This window comes from Bombus pascuorum, chromosome 9 (assembly GCF_905332965.1).
Source record: "Bombus pascuorum chromosome 9, iyBomPasc1.1, whole genome shotgun sequence".
Taxonomy (NCBI): domain Eukaryota; kingdom Metazoa; phylum Arthropoda; class Insecta; order Hymenoptera; family Apidae; genus Bombus; species Bombus pascuorum.
In genome coordinates, this window is record NC_083496.1 from 6,675,802 (window position 1) to 6,696,696 (window position 20,895).

At 35.6% G+C, this 20,895-nt stretch overlaps 1 protein-coding gene across 26 annotated transcripts in view; it reads left to right on the plus strand.

Annotated features, from left to right (window-relative positions):
* The window catches only part of LOC132910729 (patronin), an 84,709-nt gene that overhangs the window by 59,736 nt on the left and 4,078 nt on the right, over positions 1-20,895 (plus strand). For 2 of the 26 annotated variants that reach the window (XM_060966640.1, XM_060966653.1), the window contains exons 3-25: positions 3,128-3,343; positions 4,275-4,729; positions 5,636-5,751; positions 6,956-7,066; positions 9,594-9,675; positions 10,233-10,452; positions 10,540-11,044; positions 11,131-11,300; positions 12,038-12,049; positions 12,778-12,954; positions 14,074-14,207; positions 14,271-14,445; positions 14,530-14,728; positions 14,811-15,043; positions 15,725-15,899; positions 16,020-16,300; positions 16,393-16,683; positions 16,775-17,011; positions 17,091-17,268; positions 17,828-17,947; positions 18,511-18,606; positions 19,028-19,126; positions 20,421-20,654. In XM_060966640.1, coding sequence (XP_060822623.1) covers positions 3,128-3,343; positions 4,275-4,729; positions 5,636-5,751; positions 6,956-7,066; positions 9,594-9,675; positions 10,233-10,452; positions 10,540-11,044; positions 11,131-11,300; positions 12,038-12,049; positions 12,778-12,954; positions 14,074-14,207; positions 14,271-14,445; positions 14,530-14,728; positions 14,811-15,043; positions 15,725-15,899; positions 16,020-16,300; positions 16,393-16,683; positions 16,775-17,011; positions 17,091-17,268; positions 17,828-17,947; positions 18,511-18,606; positions 19,028-19,126; positions 20,421-20,654 — 4,516 coding nt within the window. The remainder of the gene's footprint in view (positions 1-3,127; positions 3,344-4,274; positions 4,730-5,635; positions 5,752-6,955; positions 7,067-9,593; positions 9,676-10,232; positions 10,453-10,539; positions 11,045-11,130; positions 11,301-12,037; positions 12,050-12,777; positions 12,955-14,073; positions 14,208-14,270; positions 14,446-14,529; positions 14,729-14,810; positions 15,044-15,724; positions 15,900-16,019; positions 16,301-16,392; positions 16,684-16,774; positions 17,012-17,090; positions 17,269-17,827; positions 17,948-18,510; positions 18,607-19,027; positions 19,127-20,420; positions 20,655-20,895) is intronic. The other 24 variants (XM_060966644.1, XM_060966658.1, XM_060966647.1 and 21 more) reach the window with 24 other exon arrangements.

Genomic DNA, 20,895 nt, shown 5'->3' on the forward strand with positions numbered 1-20,895 from the left:
CGGTGCCGCCAGGTGAGACCCTTGAACTTGGAAAGTGCTATCGAACGGTTCTACTCGAAAGCGCGCTAGAGCCTGCCATATCCGAGCTAATAAGAAGACAGAAACGTTCGTACGATAAATCATCCGAGTAACAACGCAATCGTTTCTTCGATATTAAATTTCATTTGTTCAAATAGAGATCAAGGAAATCGTCAGTTCGTTTTTAATATCTGGGGAACCCATATTTTTTGTCCATTGAATTACATGAATTTTTAACGCAAGAACGTTCCATGATATTAAATTTCATTTGTTCCGACAGAGACTAAGGAAATTGTCAGTTCGTTGGAATATCCGAGGACTTCGTATTTCTTTGTCCATTAAATTATAGAAATGTTCGGCACAAAGAGAAGGCGCATCTTCGTCGTTTTTCGTTTTCGTTTGCTGTTCCTGCCCTAACACGTAATTACAATGTAAAAAGAATATTTTAATTAATTTGATAAAAAAATGCACACGAGCCACATTTTTAGACGTTAACCATCAACAAGATCAAATACTTTCGATCCGTGGTACTCTTTGTTCCAGGATAATGAATTCAGCCACAATAGATGTTTCAGCCTCTAGTCACGATCTCTCCGATATCGCTTGATTAACCGGCAAGAACTCTCCTCTTTCTTCCTTATAACTCTTCCTTATGAACCATCTGCAAGTTAGTCGCATCCTTTTCACACTTGAACTTTCGTTCGTTCGGATAACCAGCCGCCGAGCCTTGGCTTTCCCTTTAAAGTCAAAGGTGTAATCCGACGATGATTACGAGTCTCTGGAAGAAACAATAGAGACCAGACTCTGGCTCATCTTCAACGAGTAGTTGTCGCGGCTTTCTTCACCTGTGCGAACGGAGCCTGAGCATCTGATAATCGATCGTTTCGATTGTTCTTCCGTTTTTTCTCCTTCGCTATTGTCTCTCGCCGATTTATCTTTTGTTACAACTGATTTGCGAGTTCCTTCCGTTGGAAAAAGCGAAGTTCGTAAAATTGTACTAGCAAGTGTAGATTCGGGTTAGTGATTGCGTAAGTTCCAATGATTGGCAAAATAATGTACGTAATACTTTCTACTTATTTCAGATCAGTGACTTCCTCGCTCGCTCGTTTTCAACAGACTTTTAACTACGATCGATTTTTCGAGCCACTTTTTTTTTATGGACCAAGAGCAGATTTAATTGGCCGTTATATATATACAGCTAGCGGGGGCTATTTCAGTCATTTCAAGTGCCTACGTAAGGAATTAATGTAGCGTAAATCATAGCGGTAATTATCTTTTAGATAAATGATGTCGAGTTTTCCTCTTTTCAGTAAGACGCGTCGCACGATAAGATTGAAAAAATAAAATTCTTAAGAAATTTTTAATACGTAATTTAATAGTCGCCAAGGTAATTTAGATTAAACGTTTAAAATAAGTCGGACACTTGCATAATTTTTTTTGAATAGTAATTCTTTTCATAGTAAATTATTATATATTTTATATTATTATATTATATATTTATATTATTATATATTATAATATAACATATCAATTTCTTGGGCTTTTTCAACATGACGAAAGAAACTGTTTCAAACGTAAATGGTTTTTGTTTAAATTAATCTTAATATGGTAGGAAGTGATTAATTTTATAAGAGACTAACTTATAAAAGATCTAAGAAATTAAATTGTATTATCATATTTATGCCGGTTTTTAACGAATATGAATTATTTATTAGGTCCTCATGAAGAAATAACGATAAAGGACATAAAACTATTGCAAATATAATAATTAAATATTCGATAGTTGAGTATTCAACCAAACATCACGGTGTTATTTCCATATTTCAAAAAGTAACTTAAGAAAAAAAAAGACGTTTGTATAGCACATAAAGCGAGAGGCAATAACAATCGGAAACGGATTAACTTTTTCTGTACTGTACGTATATGGAACTTGGAACAAACCGCAAGAACCTCACGTTCCTATCGTAAAGTTGTCTCAACCGAAGCTCCGCTGACCGACGAAACATCAATTCTGTCCCAATTTCTTTTCTGTACGAGGCAGAATCGTAAAGAGAGAAACGAGTTTCCGCGGCGACGCTTCAAGTCCGCTTGGAGTTGACGATTCAAGTAAAGGTATCTTGATATTCGCGATCTAGTTTGCGGGTATCTTGAAATCTAGGTGAACCGAGAGTATCGTAAAACGATAAGTATTCATGGTAACATCGTTAATTATCCAATTAATCTATCAAGACCAAAAACTACAATTAAAATTTATGCTGCGTGTTACAAGTTATCGAGTAGTTTGATAATGTCTGCATATCAAGGAATAGCCATAAGAACGCGACCTTTATCAAAAATCTCGAATTTTTATTTTCCCATCTCACTCTTTAACAAACTTTATCTCATACTTTAACAAACGGAATTTTCACGTTTCAAGGGAAATTACTCAAATTTCTCTCTCTTGCATTCTGCATGTTTTCTATTTTCTTCTTTTACAAGCGATATCCTGGTTTGTTAGACGCGTGGCGCGTGTTATTTCGCGATAGTTCAGCGACAATAGCGACTACCAGTGTATTTCCGTTACTACGATGCATCGTCTCGAGTTCTTCGCATTTCCGCGCACTACGCCGGAAATTACGGAATACTAATATTTGCTCGTCGTGCCTGCCGGATATTCTTATGCGGTTGCGGCCAACCTATGCGACACAGGGTATTGTGTTTCGAGCTGCCGCTACGAGCAGATCTGCTTTGACACGAACCTGATTTCTCTGCAGCCACTGTTTTCTTCCTTTCTCCTCTTTCCTTTTTTTAATTTGAGTTTTTGTTGCTTAGAAATTTTTTTATTTCCTCTTCATAATTTAAGAGGTCTTTTCTTTTTCTCTTATATAGAATGGTCCATAAGAACTGAGTAAATTGTGTCTGAAATTCTTGGTTTAGTTTTTTAATATTGGCTACGTTGGAATCGATAATTATTAGACTGCGGATTTTTGTACAAGCGTATATCTTCACAGGGAGATTTGTTTTATCTAGTAAGAATTATGCTGGACATTCTGAAATGTATTTTTTCCTCCATGTAAGAAATTTTCATAAAGAGACAAGATTTATCGAAGTTGTTTGTCATCCATTTCAGAACCAAGAACACCTGAAGCCGCAGATCGTACATGCACTTTCCAATGCGGAACTATACTGTTTGGCGCTGGCGAACATCTATTCGGATCCAAATTATCACAATCAGAATCATTGCGGTATTCTCCAAGCCCTGGCCAGAAAGGGTGTTTACCTCGCGGAGCCAAACAATACTCAACTCACCGAAACGATCCTCATTCAAAATTCACCACTCAAGATGGTAAGATGAAGCAAACATTTTCGGTTGCACTTTCACGAATTTTTACGACCGCGCTCTAAACACACAATCGTAAGTGATACACTAACGAAGATGGTATTGGTATAAAATACTAGAGAAAAAATCCCGAAACTATAAGGTAATAACTAGGGGAGGAAATTTTAATTCGACATTAAAACTGGAAGTACGATAAACTGTCAAGCTTTGAACAAATCAAAGAAAAAATATACTTTTAATTATTTAGAAATCTACTGTTATTATTATTACTAAATCTATTATAATCTGGAAAATGAAACATCAAATAGATCTTTCCTTCCAAATCCCAGTCGTCAGAAAATAAAGAATGTTCAACAGAAAAATCTGATTTGTTCCCCATACCATCTTTAAACGTATAAAACTCTAATTACAATGTCGTATGTATAAAATTCTGATTGATCTGTCTCTGTTAAAATCGTATCAGCACAATAAATCACATATAAGATACATACGTAACCACGCAACACATCTGAATATAAAAGATTTATGAAGAGTAAAATAAATGCCAATTGAGCGCAAGGCTACAGGGAAAATAATTGTAAATCGAGTTCCTCTTATGGCCGACCGACTGGAGACAAACTATGCTACCACTACTATAAAGCAGATAGATATTTATTGTAATTTGAGGTCCCAGAAGGCCACACAATGGACTTGCTTTACAATAATCCTTGTAACTTATTCCTGCGTACCATACTCATACCTTCCTCTGATTTATATTGCACACAGTACTCTCTCTGGTCCTGTTACATCTCGCCTCCTTTCCATTCTCCTTCTCTTGGTATTAACATCTACGTAAATTACAGAGTATACCAGCTGCTATAAAATCTTTCAAATAAATTTCCTTTCCGTTAAATATTCTGTCCACGATGGAATCTGACACGCATATAACTCTTTGCAGTCCGCGCATATGGCTGTGATAGAGGGCCTGATGGTCTTGTACGCGAAGGAAGTAGTGACTGGAGATCGAGTAGTTTCGGCGATTCGGCGGTTCGACCCCCAGGCGGAGGTGGATGTGCCAGCGGACCACGAAAAAGGACTTCTTCTCTGGATCAGCCACGCGTCAAATGCGTTGATTGCCAAGATCCAGGCGGACGAAGGTGCCGGTGATAAAACGCGACTGCCAGAACTACCAGCTGCCAAGGACTTCCAATCGTTATGCGATGGTGTCGGCCTTGCCGCCGTTGTGGCCTTCTACTGCCCCGGCGAGCTCAATTGGATGGACATCAGGGTGTCGAAGAGACCGTCGGTCGCGGATGCGCTGCACAACTTGTCGCTGGTCCACGCGTTTTGTAACCGATGCTTACCCTATTCCATTTTTCACATGCTACCCGAAGACGTGACGTATATGAGGGGGTAAGAGTCGCAGATTAATCGAAGGCCGTGAAATTTTTAACTTTCACTTCGCTTTTTATTACTTTTAGCTTCTCGAGCTTTTTATAGTAACTCGACACGCAAACTGGAAAATATAAGTTTCTCAATGGTAACTCGTTCTATCAATTAGCTTAGTATTCTTTCGGAAGAATGTTAGATCTATCGAAAGGAAATCAATTTTCCTGTAGCCAGTAGTATTAATGTGCTTAATCTTTGTAATATATAAAGGACCTCCGATTTCGATCATTTTCTAATATGTTGATAGGGTCATTGCTGTAAGCAGCGTTGCGAAAGTTTTGAGGATCGCCGTCTGTTAAAAAGTTGTTCTAAAAAAGAGTTTTATTTTTTTATTACAAATTATCTATTTATAAGAGAAAGTAAAATCATTGTGTATTTTGATGGAGTGGTATCGATAAGTAAAAGCATCCCTCCGAGAACGATCTAAACTGCCCTGATCCGAGTCTAATTTTAAGTTAATTAGAAATGAGTTTGCATTAGTCTCGGTTATTCACACTCTATTAAATATAAATTGTTTTGATAATAACTTTTTAACAAACGGTCTCACCCAAATAAAACCCTCACGATACTACACAGAATGACTTGCGACAGCATATTAAAAAATTATGCAAATCGAAGGTGACTCCCTTTTTCTCGTGAATATTTACTTAATTTATATTATGCTTAAATGAAGTTCAATTTCATCGTTGTACATGAACTTTATATCGATAAAATTCTTTCAATCGAACTTTCTCCATAGAAAATCTTAGAAATGTTAATTTTGATTAGCATCGTGAAACGTGGTTTACTCCAGCGTTGTTAGGAACGTCTAGCACATACAGCAAAGTTTCTCAGCTGTTGTCATTTAAATAATTCGTTTTTTTATACCAGGTGCATGAAGCAAAATTTAGTCGTTTTCTTGGCGGACATGTACAACGTATTGGAAATTCATCCGGCGAAATGTGTACGTTATCCAGGCGAGGAAAGGGCGATGCAGTTCTTAGATGGTACGTAAAGTATTCAAGACGAGAATGGCGATTCCCGATTAAAAAGCATTGGAGAGACTTGTTCGACACTATGAACGCATCCTTTGATCAGGAAGGGCTGATGAATTTTGGTATCGGATTAATGTGATTGGTGAAGGCTGCGTACATTCTGTATTGGACTTACCCGTTCTATAATTTATTTTTAATTATACTTTTTTTCCATGGAATTCCGCTTCTGTTGCGAGCAATCTGTACTTGTATATTTGTACAAAATTTGTTACGCACATATCATAAGGTTAAGAAAACGTCTTAGCAAAGTTTTGTCCAATAACTATGTTCAAAAAGATCGCACGAAGCGTGTAAGCTTCGTGTAATTCATTTTACGCTACCGACGAAAAGTTTGAAAGTTTTATCAGTGAGCGGACTGGAAGAAATAAACCAACTATCTTTGGTGCTAAAGATAGATGATTTATGCTTTCTGTACACGTGGTTAAGTAACGAAGTACAATGATCTTAATTCATTTCTTCGAATTAAGATTACTAAGAGTTACTAAATTATTATTAATTTTGAAGAAATAAAATCTAGACTCACGCGTACACACATACACACTTATATGATTATTCTAAAGAGCCAAGAGTTACTTTCAATAAGTTATAATAAGTCAATCACGTTGCTGTTTCGATGTTCTGTTCTATTCCGGAAAACAACGTGCGACAGAATTTTTCTAATACCCCACACGCTATCTGTATACAATTTTGTATCCTGTTACTATCAGACGAATCGTAAATCAACGAAACGGAATATTGCTCGCAGTTGGAACGGTATCACGCTTTTTATCAGTGTCAGTACACACACTCGTTCCCAGTCTCGAGATCCAGGTCCTTAGCAGCGACTAATAAACGCATCTGTATCTTTCTAGACGGATATATGCAAGACAAAAATTAAGTCGAATTATATATTGTTTCACGATTAATAATAAAATTTACTTTAAAGAAAGGAGAAACAATTGCAAGAGAAAAAAAAAGAAAAAGAAAAAAAGAAAGAAAGAACAAATCAACAGCGACGATCCTCCACGTAATTATATCACTTAATGTAAAACTGTAATATTTCCATATATTTCTATGGCGTAACCTTCTTGATGCTTGACAACAACGCTATCCTCGCCTTCTTCTTTCGTCAACTTCCGGTTGCCAATGAACGAATACGGTGCGGTGACGGGTGCAGCCTGCCCGCGCAATAGTCATGGCGTAGCTCATAAAAGAAGTCTGCCACAGTCTATAGCTCCGATACCTGATCTGAGAAGCAACCTCTCCGTATCCGCGCCAGGCTTCACAGGTACCCACACGTTACCAAACAACCAAAAATCATGAAACTAGGTGGTCTTCTCTGAATCGCGTTTCGCCGACTGACGTGTCGGTTCGAACGAAAAAAAAAAGAAAATCGAAAGCAAAAAAAAGAAAAATAGCGAAAAGAGAAAGAGTATGAAAAAGGTTCAGGTCTTCCGAGGGATCATCAACCTGTCGAGTTTGTCGTTTGTACTTGGATGGTTCCTTCTTATTTTATTTTTATTTTTTTTCAACTTTGTAATATTTCGTTCTATCTTAATTTAACTTTCTTGGTTTTCTGTTTTTGGTCTTCTTTAGATTTACTACATTTTAAATGCGACGCATTTTCCCTTTCCTTTGAGTAAGGAGTGACAAAGGTACTGTGAATACGTGCGCGAATTTTAGAATAAAAGATAGATTTGCTATACTGAGCGGATTCAGGTTCTCCCTGTTAAACTATACCACGTTCTATCGGATGAAAAATTAATCAATCATTATTTTGTATTCTTGCTACAACTTGTTAAATCAAGTAATTGCTAGTCTATGTTTGCATCTCATCGAGGAAACCTGAAACACTCTGTATATAGAGGAAGCAAATATAATTATCAATGTACAAAGTGATATTATTGTTAAAATCAGTTTGACGATTAAAGCATAAGGACTCGTAGTTAATGACAGATTAAACTGATCAAACTAATTTCTTTAGAATCAAATTATTATACCATTGAGTTGTTCGAAAAATTTGTAGCATATTCCAAGGGAGGAAGTGGGGATTTTTTATTGGATAACATCGCGAATATTTGTTCTTCAACCTTTCATTTTCCTTAGCAATGAATTCTCTTAAATACTGTGACTGTAATAGTAATCCCCACTAGTAGGTTCAACGTTGTTTTATCGAACAAACAACTTTCTCTATTGATCATTTCGAAATAAATTTCCTAATAAATTAATCGTTCCCTTTGATCATTATATTTAACGTACTACGAACAATATTTCGTCCAATTAATTTCGTTATTTAAGAGAAGTTTATCATAAAATTCTCATCTGATCTCGCGAAGAACAGCTGAATTTCGTATCGATTGGCAGAAACGCTACGAACTTTTCGAACAACGTAATAAATTAAGCTCGACGTCGCTAATTGACGTTTCAGTCGTAAATCACATAAAAAATCATATTTCAATCTTCGCGCAGGTATTGTACGGTAAAGTTACTTTTCTTAATAACTGGTTTCCTAATGATTTCGGGAACGATAAAATGATATCCATATCTTTTTACGTGCCTAATCTTTTCTCCAAGATCGCACAGTACGTCTCGATTTTTGTTCCATTGACGGATTTGTCATCGTTGTAGTAACAATATTATCGCGTATCTGTATTCTACGCATAAGAAGGACGTTAACTGAAACAAGCTGAAAGTAAAATACGTACTTCGACTCAGGAACGATCGAACGGGTTGTTTCAAAATGTGTCCATATTTTTATCACGTGTAAAAGAATACTACTACTAATAATAATAATTAATTAAAAAAAAAGAGAGAGGGAAGAGAAATAAAAGAAAAAAAGCAAAAACAAGCGAATGAAAAATGCGTTCTGCATTTAAAACGTGGCCAGATGTTTAGATTTAGCTATGTAACAAAGCGCAGATAACTACTATAGGCGCACTATGCTTCTTACTAATCGTATTATTTGCGTACCATTTAATGCCATGATGGAGTAGCGATCTTCTAACTATTAGGACTGCATGAAGAATACATGTTTGCGCATTTTTGTGATTAAAAAAAGAAGTATTAACAAACGTTCATTCTCATCGTTTGGTTGCTGCTTGCGTTGTCGTTAGCTTTCCGTTCCTTTCGTTCTGCATGATGCCTCCTCTTTGTCTTATATCATATTGACTGATACAGGAAGAAATCTCAACGATTCATTAATATATCCACTCCATATTAAGTTGGTATACTTGTTTTGCAACGTACATCGTCTACGTTATTGCGTGTTTTGTATTTCTGTGTCTGCTCGGTGATCCTTGTACCTATTTTTATTTTTGCCCCTTGTTTCGTTCGTTTTGAATGGGTTTGGTCGACTTTCTTTTTGTGTGACACATTACCACGACGATTAGACACAGCTAGAAATTAGTCTGTTAGCTCCGATTAACTATTTTACCCATCTGACGAGTGTATATTTTTCCAGTGTATGATAACATTAGCTTTTGTTCAATAGACATATTGGTTTTTGGAACTCGTGTGTCCCGAAATTTCTATAGTCTGGCGACAAATTTCACGATTTATTTATTACGATCGATTTTCTTGCAGCGACAGCACAGTACCCGATCGCCAATGTTGGACAATGTTGCCGGACAGTGTATAGAAATTTCGCACATGAGTTTCATTCGGTGTATCATGATGCAACTTAATGTTTTCACACCGATTAAAGGATCCTTCTGAATTTCTATTGTCCTACACGTCAGGAGTGATTATTGATTTAGATATTGATATCATTTAGGTACATATGTAAGCGATCGCTATAGCATTGAATTATTTTCTAGTTGCAAAAGCACCGTCATCCTCCTCTGTCAAGAAGTCACAATCACTGCAACAAACTGCCGAAAATTATTCTCACGACGACAGGTAGGTTTTCACGCTTCATTTTTATACTTATTTCGAAAGTAATCTTAACAATTCTTAATATTCTACTCTTCTTATGACGATTCTTAAAAAGAATTTAGAGCATTCGGTTAAAATATTCTTGATTTAAACGTACTCAAATGCAAAACAGATCTTTGTTCTTCTTGTTTCAGAAAAGGCTAGACTCTGTCGTAAAGAGATTATAGTCTAATGTTATAAAGATTAGCAAAAATATGGAACGACAAACGACGTTTATCGCTTTCGAAATGCATAAGTTTCTTAGTAGTCAGCTGTTAACCCATTTCCTTGTAATATTGATTCACACTCCTATTCTGATTCTATCCGATTGAACACAGGCAGACCGTATTTCTAACAATGTTTAATACGAACACTAACACTCTGTAGCTTCGTTTCTTCAGACTTAGAATTACGTAATCGTAAATCAAATATAATTTATCCTGTATCAGCATTTGATACGAAATCACCGAATAGCTAATACTGATTTAACACTTTAGTGTTGAACACTATTCTCCTATCTCTGATTTATGATTGTTTCACAGACGAGCAGGGAGCGAAGAAAGTTTCGTAGTGCACCGTGGCAAAGGCATCCCTACGTTAAGTTCCGTAGCAGACGAGAAATCTATAACTAGAGTAGATGCCGCTGGTCGGCCAAGCAATTGGGAAGAACAGAGGAGAAGCTCGTATGCTGGTCGACGATCTAGGCGTAACAGTGTTTCGGATGACTCTCAGCTGACCATTGAGAACTTTGGTGGATCTCAGGTGAGTGATCACGGCCAAGGTGATATCAACCCTTCAGATTCAAAAGAAGTAAGAGGGAACGATCGAGTGACGACGTTACTTGTGCAGGATAATTTACACAACTTCGGCAGAAATCCAGACAAGGAGGTCGGCGCGCACATTGGCAAACGGAGCACCACAGAGCCAACACTACCAGCAAGATCTAGCGTTCAGGATGTGTATGGTAGCGGAGTGCAGCATATTTTATCAGATAACGGATACGATAAGGAAGAACCGCCGAGATTAAGAAGGCAGACCTCGAACTCTAGCTTGGACAACGTCGCGCTCAAGCAAATTTTACATTCCAGCGAGAACGTTAATTCGGACGGGGATACGTCCAAGTTAGCCAGCTTCGCGAATTTAAGCAGACAAAGCTCCGAGAAAGGGATCAACTTGACCTACACGGAACAAGAACGCGACGACAGCAAGTCGAATCTGTCGAATAAGAAACTTGGTCAGACCAATGGTAATAGGAATGGTGAGAAGAAAACGACGTTCGCCACGTTACCGAATACGACCACGTGGCAGCAACAGAGCAACCAGCAATCTCAACAGATGGAACAACATTCTGTTGGTATGTATTTATTATTTAAAGAAACGCGTGGCTTAGATTAGATAGCTCCTCCTATATTTCTGGAATAAATGATAAAATCGTGCTAGCAGACGAGAACGGAGGTAACACGATTATGGCCTCACAACTGAATAATATTAGATTGAAGTTGGAGGAGAAGCGACGTCACATAGAAAACGAGAAGAGAAGGATGGAAGTCGTGATGTCAAAGCAACGGCAGAAAGTGGGCAAAGCTGCGTTCCTGCAAGCTGTTACGAAGGTAAAATACGTGATTACGCTCGAAAAGATGATCGCGAACTTCGCGTTTCCCATTTTTTAAAGTCTCACGATCGAATTTCAGCCAGATCACTTTCATGGCCTCTTTAATGATTTGTTTCTTTCATTGGAAGATGCATCATTGATAAGATATGAGAATAAGTATTTTTAGAGGGTGTATATGTGCTTCGTTTTTAATTATACTTAGTATACCGGAGGAATTAATCTTCGATTGTTCTCGTACAAGAGTAGGGGAAAGGAGATAAATCGAAACGAAACAGAGCATTGAATACAGCCATGAGGTATTTGAAATTTAGCCACGGGTGTTTAGTATAGAGCAATGCATAATTATATTGTATCGAACGTCGAACAGTTTCTTTTTCTTCTGTAACGAAATTTCTTTAGATCCACAAGCAATTCGATATTATTTATTATATATTTGCTTCTATAACGTTTATTTGATTTTATAACTGGCTGTATTACTATATTCAATTATTGTGAAGTAGCGTTGTAAGTGAGCTTGCGATAATAATCTTTTATTTCAGGTAAATGCCGCATATTTTTCGATACTTGTTAATTTCCGTAACATCTGTATTTCTGTCATATCATTAGCTTCTGGAGCAATGAATCTTTGTGTGTAGTTGCAAATGTGATATAATTTTGATGCCTCTCATGGTTAATGCAGATAATCTTTATTGCCAGCTAAATTATTGTAATACGTTTTTCTTTCTTATCTTTCAGCTGTACTTGGTGGTAAGTGCATGCTGATATGATAAAGTTCTATTATTACAAAATTATAAAATTGAACGTAGACTACACACTTTGTATAATAAAATAGATTATCAATTCCTTGGATGCCGTTCTCGTTCCTCCGCTTTATACATGTTTATGTAAAAATATCTCTAAATAAGTAATGTGAGTAATAAACAAGTAACCGTTTAAATTAATTTGGTGACGGTATGCATGTTTTACATTAGTAATTAGCAACTTTTAACTGAGAAAGTTATATTCAAATTGACTTACTTCTCATCTATTGATATTAAATTTAGAAAAACTGAAAAATCCTAAATATAGACGAAATCAAATTATAACAATTGTAATTCCTAGTAAAAGATAATTTATATCTAAGAATGTAGAAGATAAAGGCAGTAAAAACGCTATGTTTCTTTTTCAAGTTCTTCGAGTAATCAGATAAATAGATACGTATTTACTCATTCACTTTAGTTGGAAACATTGTGCACTATGGAAGTTCTATCGTACTTGCTTAAAAAGAATTATTCAGTCGTGCAATAGCGAAGAAAACTATTGGCAATTAAGTATTTGCAAGTCTTTGAATTGGCTTTGGCGTTTAGTGCTTGAATGTAACGTATATATTTGGCTGCGGAGAAGTCCGACCATGGTGTGGTGGTTGATGACATATTGGACTCAGCATATGCGGACTCCAAGTACTTAACAAGGCACGGTGCTTGGGCTGGTTGCAGGGTAAGGTTAAATCTCCCTCTTCATCAACGTCTGGGGGGGACAGTCCGGCTGAAATTGGTCCCCCCACTCCTGTAACCTCCGGATCTTCGGGGGAGACCCCGACAAGTGTTTCCGAGACGACCCCCGTAACCCAACAACCCTCTCAAGAAAAACCACAGAGACCCTTCTCGCTCAAGGTACGATATTATACAACAGTGTTCCTGTAGATGAACATTTGAAAGAGAAATATTTGCTGATTCGTCTAGCAATTTACATACATGGCTTATGTATGGCTTCTAGACATTCGTTAACTTCTTTTGTACTTTTGCTTTTAAAGATATCATTAAAAGGACTTTGATCTCTTATTTTTAATTCTTAATATAAGAAACAAGTAAAGAGCAATAATAATAATAATTGCCTTAGTACGCTGCAAGTAAGATAGAAAATGTGCTTTCTATAATTTCTTTTAATCAGAAAATAATTTCAATTGAGTCTTTTTTTAACAACGTATGATTATTCTGCTTATCGTTGCTTACATTTAGCCATAGAGGAAAACGAAACAGTCCCAATGCATTCTGTGGTCTTTGATCAAGTTTGCTACTCTGTTCCCACGTTTCAATGCAATTTTGTACAATATCGCTCTCGGAACGCATGGTACAGTACTAAACACTCCCTGGATAAGAATCTATAGAGACGTGTTTGAAATTTGATTTGAAATTGTTGTTTGTGGTGGTGGTTTTACACTTGTGTTCTAAACATACTTTAGCACAAAAACATTAACAAAACCAATCTTACATTGGAATACATATGTGATGTATGTATGAATACTTTGAACTGGACTGATCTATTGTTATATGTGTACATTTTTACAGTAGTTAATTGTAGACATTGGTCTGTGTTTATTGTAATCTTATCTACTATTTCAAGGGAAAATCGCATTGAAAGGCAATTTCAGCACTTAAAATTATTATAGAAAAATATAACTTATAAACTGACTCTAAGCTTTAGGTCATCAATATTACGGATCTTCAATTTAAATGATCACCAACAATATTATATTGTTTACACACATTAAACTCCTGTTTACTTATACATCTACAAGTATATTATTTATTTGTAATTGAAATATTTGTGCATATGTCAAAAGATATACATATATTATGTTGCAAGATTCTCATCAATTATTAGATATTGAGAAATGGATAAAATACAAAATAACTAATGTACTTGTAGGTGTGCAGTATATTAATATTATGAGAGAATACATTCTTTATATATTCCAAATAATCATTCAATATTTGTACCAATGATCATAGGAAATTAGTGAGGATGTTCGAGATGTTGAACATAAATGGTTAGAGCATGACGGTAATGCCCCATTTATTGAAACAAGACGCACTCCAGATATTGAAAACATGGATCTTGAGCAATATCATCAATCTATATCACAGTTAGTATACATTTTCGTTTTGTAATATACAAAGATTTCGTTTTATCAAATCTGTTGAAAAAGAATATATACACCTTTTCGCAGGATGAATAACAGCCTTAGTGAAATACAAGCTGATATACAACGTTTAGCAAATCAGCAAAATCAAATACAGCAACAGCATTTAATGACACAGCATCAACAGCAAATACAGCAACAGTTTCAACAGTTGCAAAGTCTTAGTCAACAACACATGCAAGTATGTACTATTTTCCAGTTCCTTAATTTAGTTATTTTATAATAACATCTAAAACATTTACATCTTTTTTCCTTTCCTGTTTAGAATTTTGGAATGGCGCCTATAAATCCATTAACATCCAAATTACAAGATACTCAACAATCTCAGTTCTATCTACATGATCAACCCCAATTGCAAAGACGAATGTGGGGTCAACCACCTCCAACTCAAAGCTTAGCAAATGAAATGGCTGCTGTGGGCTATCAACAGTCAATGGATCCACGATATAGTACTCAACCAACACGTATGTACATTATAACAGCCTAGGATTTAATCTATCGATATTTTCGTAATTTTTAACATAAATCTTTCAAAACTTTGTGTAGCTTATCAACAAGATATGCGCTTATATCAAGATACACGAAATTGGGGAACGCATCCACCTCAACAGAAAGGATTTGTTCTACACGATACTCCTCAAGAACCGAGGTACCTCAATGGTGGAGATCATAGTCTTTGTAATAATCAAATGAGTCATCCTGGTCCTACATATCCATCATCTACATCTATCTTTAATCAAACACCACCATCTTCTGCTAGTCCACAACATCGCAATGCTGTGAGTATAACGATCTTTAGTTATTCTATTTGATTTTTACTTTTTTGAATAATTCACAAGGAAAAATTTTTATTTTTATTTTTATCTAAGTATTATTTAAATTTTTATTTTATTTATGGAAACTATATTAAAATATATCTTAAATTCTCGAAATCCAATTTATCAAGCTTCGTTTTAATTAATTCGTTTTAATTATTTTAAATGAAATTAATATTTTAAGCACCCAAAAAATAAAAATAAATAATTATATATATTTTCATAATACTAATTTAAACTAACAGAGAAGTTTTGTTTTATTGTTAAGATTGTATATTATTCGCTACTTTTTTTGGTCAATTAGATAGCAAATGAATTGCTTCATATATGTATGTGTATATGTAAGAAACTGTCATGGAACCAGTTAGTGATGTAATGCACATTTATAGATACTCTCTTCACACCTAGTATAGCAGACGCTCCTCGGATTGAAGTTTCGACGTTCGAGCGCTCCTCTCTCTTTTTTAAATTACCTGCCTTTTTAAAAGATTTATACAACCAAAAATGCAGTTTTTTCATTCATCCAGTTTTACTAATTCGTATAGTTATCATTATAAGGTTCGTTTATTTGTGACAGTTTGATAGTTTATATATTATATTAATATTGTCGCTACCAAATTTTCTATCCTCAATTCTGTTATGTAGGTTCATCGAATAAGTCAGTTAATGAGCGAAAGTCCTGAACCAAAAAGGCCAACTGTACATCATATACCGATTAAGTGTGAAAGCCCTACCGAAAAAAGACAAATTACTGCAATGCATGCACCTGTTCCAGCTCCACCTGTTGATGATATGAAGCCTCAGAATATATCATTTATTGGTAAGTGTTTTTTTTCCCATTCACCTAAAAACATATCACGTGTAATATCTTCAAAGAATTCATTACGTTTATGTTTTTGTTTTCATCTTCTTTTTGTTCATTCATTCATGTGTTTTAAAGGAAATGATGATGAACTTACACAAGGTATAAGAGGTTTAAACATCACGTCCGGCAGCCGTACATATAGAATTCCATCACCAACTAGACCTTCAATATCACGTAATTCATTTCAACCTCACCCATCATTAAGAGAAGCCACACCATCTCCATCAGGTACACCAGAGGTAACACCTTTAGATCCAACGGATGCTGGTGAAAAAGGATTTTATATCTGCTTTGATAATGATGCGCCGAAGAAACCAAAACCAACCCTTAGAGTGAAAAGGACATCCCCTAAAAAGGTAAATATGTAATGATAATTTTAAAATTTTAGAATCCGTATACAGGACGTGTTATGTATATAGTAAATGTGTAATTTTCTTTTTTTCTTTAGGAAAGAGGCGTGTCTTCATACGTTGACAATGAAGATTTTACGATGCGTCCTGACTCTCCTTCTGCGATTGTTATGGATAGACAGAAACAGCTGGAAATTCAACGAGATTCTGATCGAGAAAAGCAGCGCCAGATAGACGAGAGAGACTTCCAACGGCAAGAAATTAGAGATAGAGAAATACAAAGAGAAGGAGAAAGAGAAAAGCAAAGAGAACGACACGAGATGAGTGGAGAGAGTCGACAATCTGGAGTTGGTTTAATAATTGGAAATCAATTAGCAAATCCTGATCCAGTAAGTTATGCGATAAACTTCGTATGAATTTTGTCGCAATCTTTTTTTTCTTCTTTTACCTTACATACATTTTATTGGAATATTGTTGTAGAATTCTCTTGATGAAATGGAACGGAAAAAAGAACGTATAATGCTCTTATCATTACAAAGAAGACAGCAACAAGAAGAGATGAAAGAGAGAAAAGAGGTAGAAGCGCAAGCTCGTCGAGAACAAGAGAAATTGAAAGCAGAAGAAAGAGCTCGTAAAAAGGAAGAGGAAAGGCAACGAAGGGCAGCTATCTTAGAACAACATAAAGTAAAGAAAGCAATAGAAGAGGCAGAAAGAGAAGTGAGTGCTTTTTCTAAGTTTTCTGTCATCAATAGTGTTTTAATTGAATTAATCGCTAGAAATTGTTACTATTATTTAGGGCAAGGTTATCGATAAAGAACTTCTTAATACAATAAAACCAACGAAATTGCGTAACAAGACTGCAACAACTCGACCTCGACCCAAAACGATTCATGTGGATGCTGGTACGGAGTTGGATTCTGGAGCTCTTACGCCGAGTCGTGGAAAGAAGGGTTCTTCTTCTAATCTAAGTACAGGTATAATAACGAATCTAACATTTGGTAGTGAAACAATTATTCACTGCAATGATCAGTGTTTCTTGGAGAGGAAGTTAAATAGGATACATATAGTTAAAATGATTGTTATTTATATAATGTAATGACCAACATATTTTAACATATATTATTGCACATGTATTAAGTCACCTCCAAGATAACAGTTACCACTGCTATCGTAACAAGTATACTCCTTTATTATAATCTAATAGTAACAGTTTCTTAGTGTTGTAATGTAATTGCATTTATTTTTTGCATGGCGAAAATTCAAGTCCGAAAGATCTAATTTTTTTTTCTTCAGTAACGTCGTGTTTTTCATACTGATTTTCTTGTTGTTTTCTTTTGTTTTATGGGAGCTCACCCAGTCACAATTCCATAAGCTCTAAATTTTTTCGGCTATACTAGTTTATCCGTCGATCGTTCCAGACGGAAACATTGCACAGCGAACTGATCTCATACATTACCTAGATACTCATTTGAATAAACTAGAATAGTAAAGAAATTTCGAGCTGATTGTTTTGCACTAACACACTTACTGTAGCGTCGCTGACTTCTCCGACGATGAGGCGAGATTACTACCGAGGCTCGCAGGACAGTCTCACTGCTGCCCATTTCGATGAACGACGTTCCGGCCCTCTTTATCGGGGCGGCAGTCTCAGGGGTATGCACAACACACACTCTCTGACTCGCGTATATATCTAAAACATCACATATATATATATTTGTTAGCTTTGCATAAGAAGAGCTAAACAAGTAACAAATTATTGGAATATTAAATGTCGTCCTATGATTATTAACATGCTGATTGGAGTGTTTTATTTATACTTGTTACTTCTAATATTTGACGGAAAAATTTATGGAAATATTCCCATATTAATTAGTTGTAACATATATACAATTACTTCATATATAACAAAAAAAAAAAAAAAAAAGAGAAAAATTTAATATTATTGTTCCAAATATATATAAGCAAGAATGGAAAATACTTGACGATATATTGTGTTCAATATTTTTTTTCAAAATTATTCATTTTTAACGTGTGAATGATATATATATATATTATGGCACTTTTGTTTTCGTACAATTTTGCATGCTTCAAATTTATTTAAAATATCTGTTTATTAATGTAATGTCGTAGCAGAACATATTCTTAAGAACATATATAGTATTTAGTATCGTCCTGGAGAGGAACTAACTGATTGTAATAGAGGTACCCTATTTTAGTATCTTCCGTAGATTCACCCGATGACGGTAGAGGTTCCTCCCCTTGTCGAAGTATGAATCAACTTGGTCGACGTGGTTCCTACAAAACATCTAGAGGTGGGTTGAATATTGTTTATAGAAAGAATGCCTTAAATCATGTTCCTTTAAACGTTTGGCTTGATGAAAGTAGACTCGTTGCAGGATGTATCACTGGTATGGGCAGCTACGTATGAATCTTACAATGTTGAATATTTCATTAGCATTTGATTATTCTTCAAATTACCTAAGTAAGGTTACTTAAGGGTATGACTTTATTTTTAAGTAGCGCCTTATAGTAGACATCTTTCAGTTGGAACGCAACATTGTTCTGCACCAACCTGCACTGGCTACCTTGAGTTTTTGATGTTCCTAGTGGACATGGCTCGTAGTTAGACTCTGCCCCTGATGCAATGACGTACGATTGAAGCATCCCCTACTATTAATCTTTGATCGTACATAGCGTTTGGAATGTAACAAGGTAAACATTGCATTATTGCAGATGTGCAGGAGCCTCAGCAACAGGTTAGAGGCAGGCCTAAATACCCGAGTTACCAAAACTTTAAGGGGAGAAAGTCTAATTCCTTGATGAATTTGTGTGGTAAGAAGCACCAGTGACTTGGAATACGTTTAATCCCCCTTCTATCGTGCAAAAGTATATTTTACGTGTCCCGTACACCGTTCCAATTTTTTGTAGGCTACATAGCATACACGTAGTCGCATGGTGGCAGATCGGAGCACAGGTGGCAGTGATATACTTACACGCATACACCAACAGCACATTGTTTAGATGTGTTCGAAATTCTATCTGCTATGTTTATATTCTATTGCTTGAGAGATAAATGATACATAAGCGCTTCCCAGCCTTTTTTTTTTTTTTTTTAATTGTCTTTACTTCTTTACTTCTCAAAATGTTCCTCTATGAGCAGATAAAATTTTGATTCTCATTCACAGGATAACTCATTTGCTGCAGATAAATTTAAGTTGATGCTTGTTGGGCTTATTGTTGTACAGCACTGGTTATGGGTACCAATATTTTCAGTGTTTTTCAGATTATTGTTGGTGGTTCCAGTTTCCATATAATAACCTTTCACTCTGACTCACATTTAGGTCCTGTATCATATGGTTATCCCATCACTTATGTTGAATATGTATTTGTTCTGTCATTCCTCTCTATTTTTATTTCCAGGTATTATGGTAATATAGCATAGTAAATTCATCTTAGCGAAGAGCATCATATTTCTCAATAGAGCTCATAAGTGCTGCATGAGTTAATACATTTACTACTGCATTTAACGGATTATACTGTCTATAGATGAATTTGTTATGCTTCGTTTGTCCGCTAAAATCGCAAAATTACTACTAGCAATCATATGTTTTACTACAAATGAATTTGTCCACTGTTTTTTCGTCGCGTTTTACAAAGATAAAATAGTATCTGAGTCAAATTGTCGGAGTCGTTATGGTTTTCAAAATTCCTTAAATAAATAGTTCCTTAGATTATCTTAGAATCATGAAAAGTTTTACTGTTTTATTTGAACAACTTAGACGATACATAGAATTAAAAAGAAAACAAATTTTTAATATTTGTATGATATATATTTTTCAAAGTTTTTATATTGGACGCAAGCTATGAAGATGGATACTCTTGAAGGTCCTTCGTAAGTCTAACAAGTGACTAATATCTCACAATCCGTATCAGGGACTAACTGTTTAGTAATTAATAAAATTGATTCCGTTCAAATTCCTCTTGCTTGGATGGGTATAAACGTTTTATACATTGGACTGACTGTTGAAAGGCCGTATCTCTTGTCCTTTATCTCGTGGACGGACACATACGTTCGAGTCTTTTTTTTTTTTATTTCTATCTTCATATACCGAGCTTGCGTTCGCAGGTTCGAGTAGTGATCAAGACGGTATGATGTGTCGATACACAGATACGGACAGCGGACTGGGCAGAGCTACACCTCCTAGGAGAGCACCGAGTCCGGGTATGGGTAGCATGAGGCATCTTCCGTCACCATCAGGACCTGGTTCTTTACCTCCCGGTTTGATGACCAAGAGACGCGTGTTCGATGATGGTAGCAGCGATATCAGTAGTACACCAAGTTCGATGATGGACTATAATGGTAAGGATTTTAAGAAATTTAGTTGCCAAATTTCATTTATTTACTACTCAGGTACAAATGTAAGAATTCATAATTTATAAGTTGAAATTTGTTGCCATCTTTATGAAGAAATGTTTTTTTTTAGGAGATGTGGAATACACTTAAATTCTTCACGTGGACAATTTTATTAAATTAACCTGTTAAGCAAGCAATTACTCACTGATGAAATTTATATTGCGTAAACTTTGAGATTGGTTTCTTT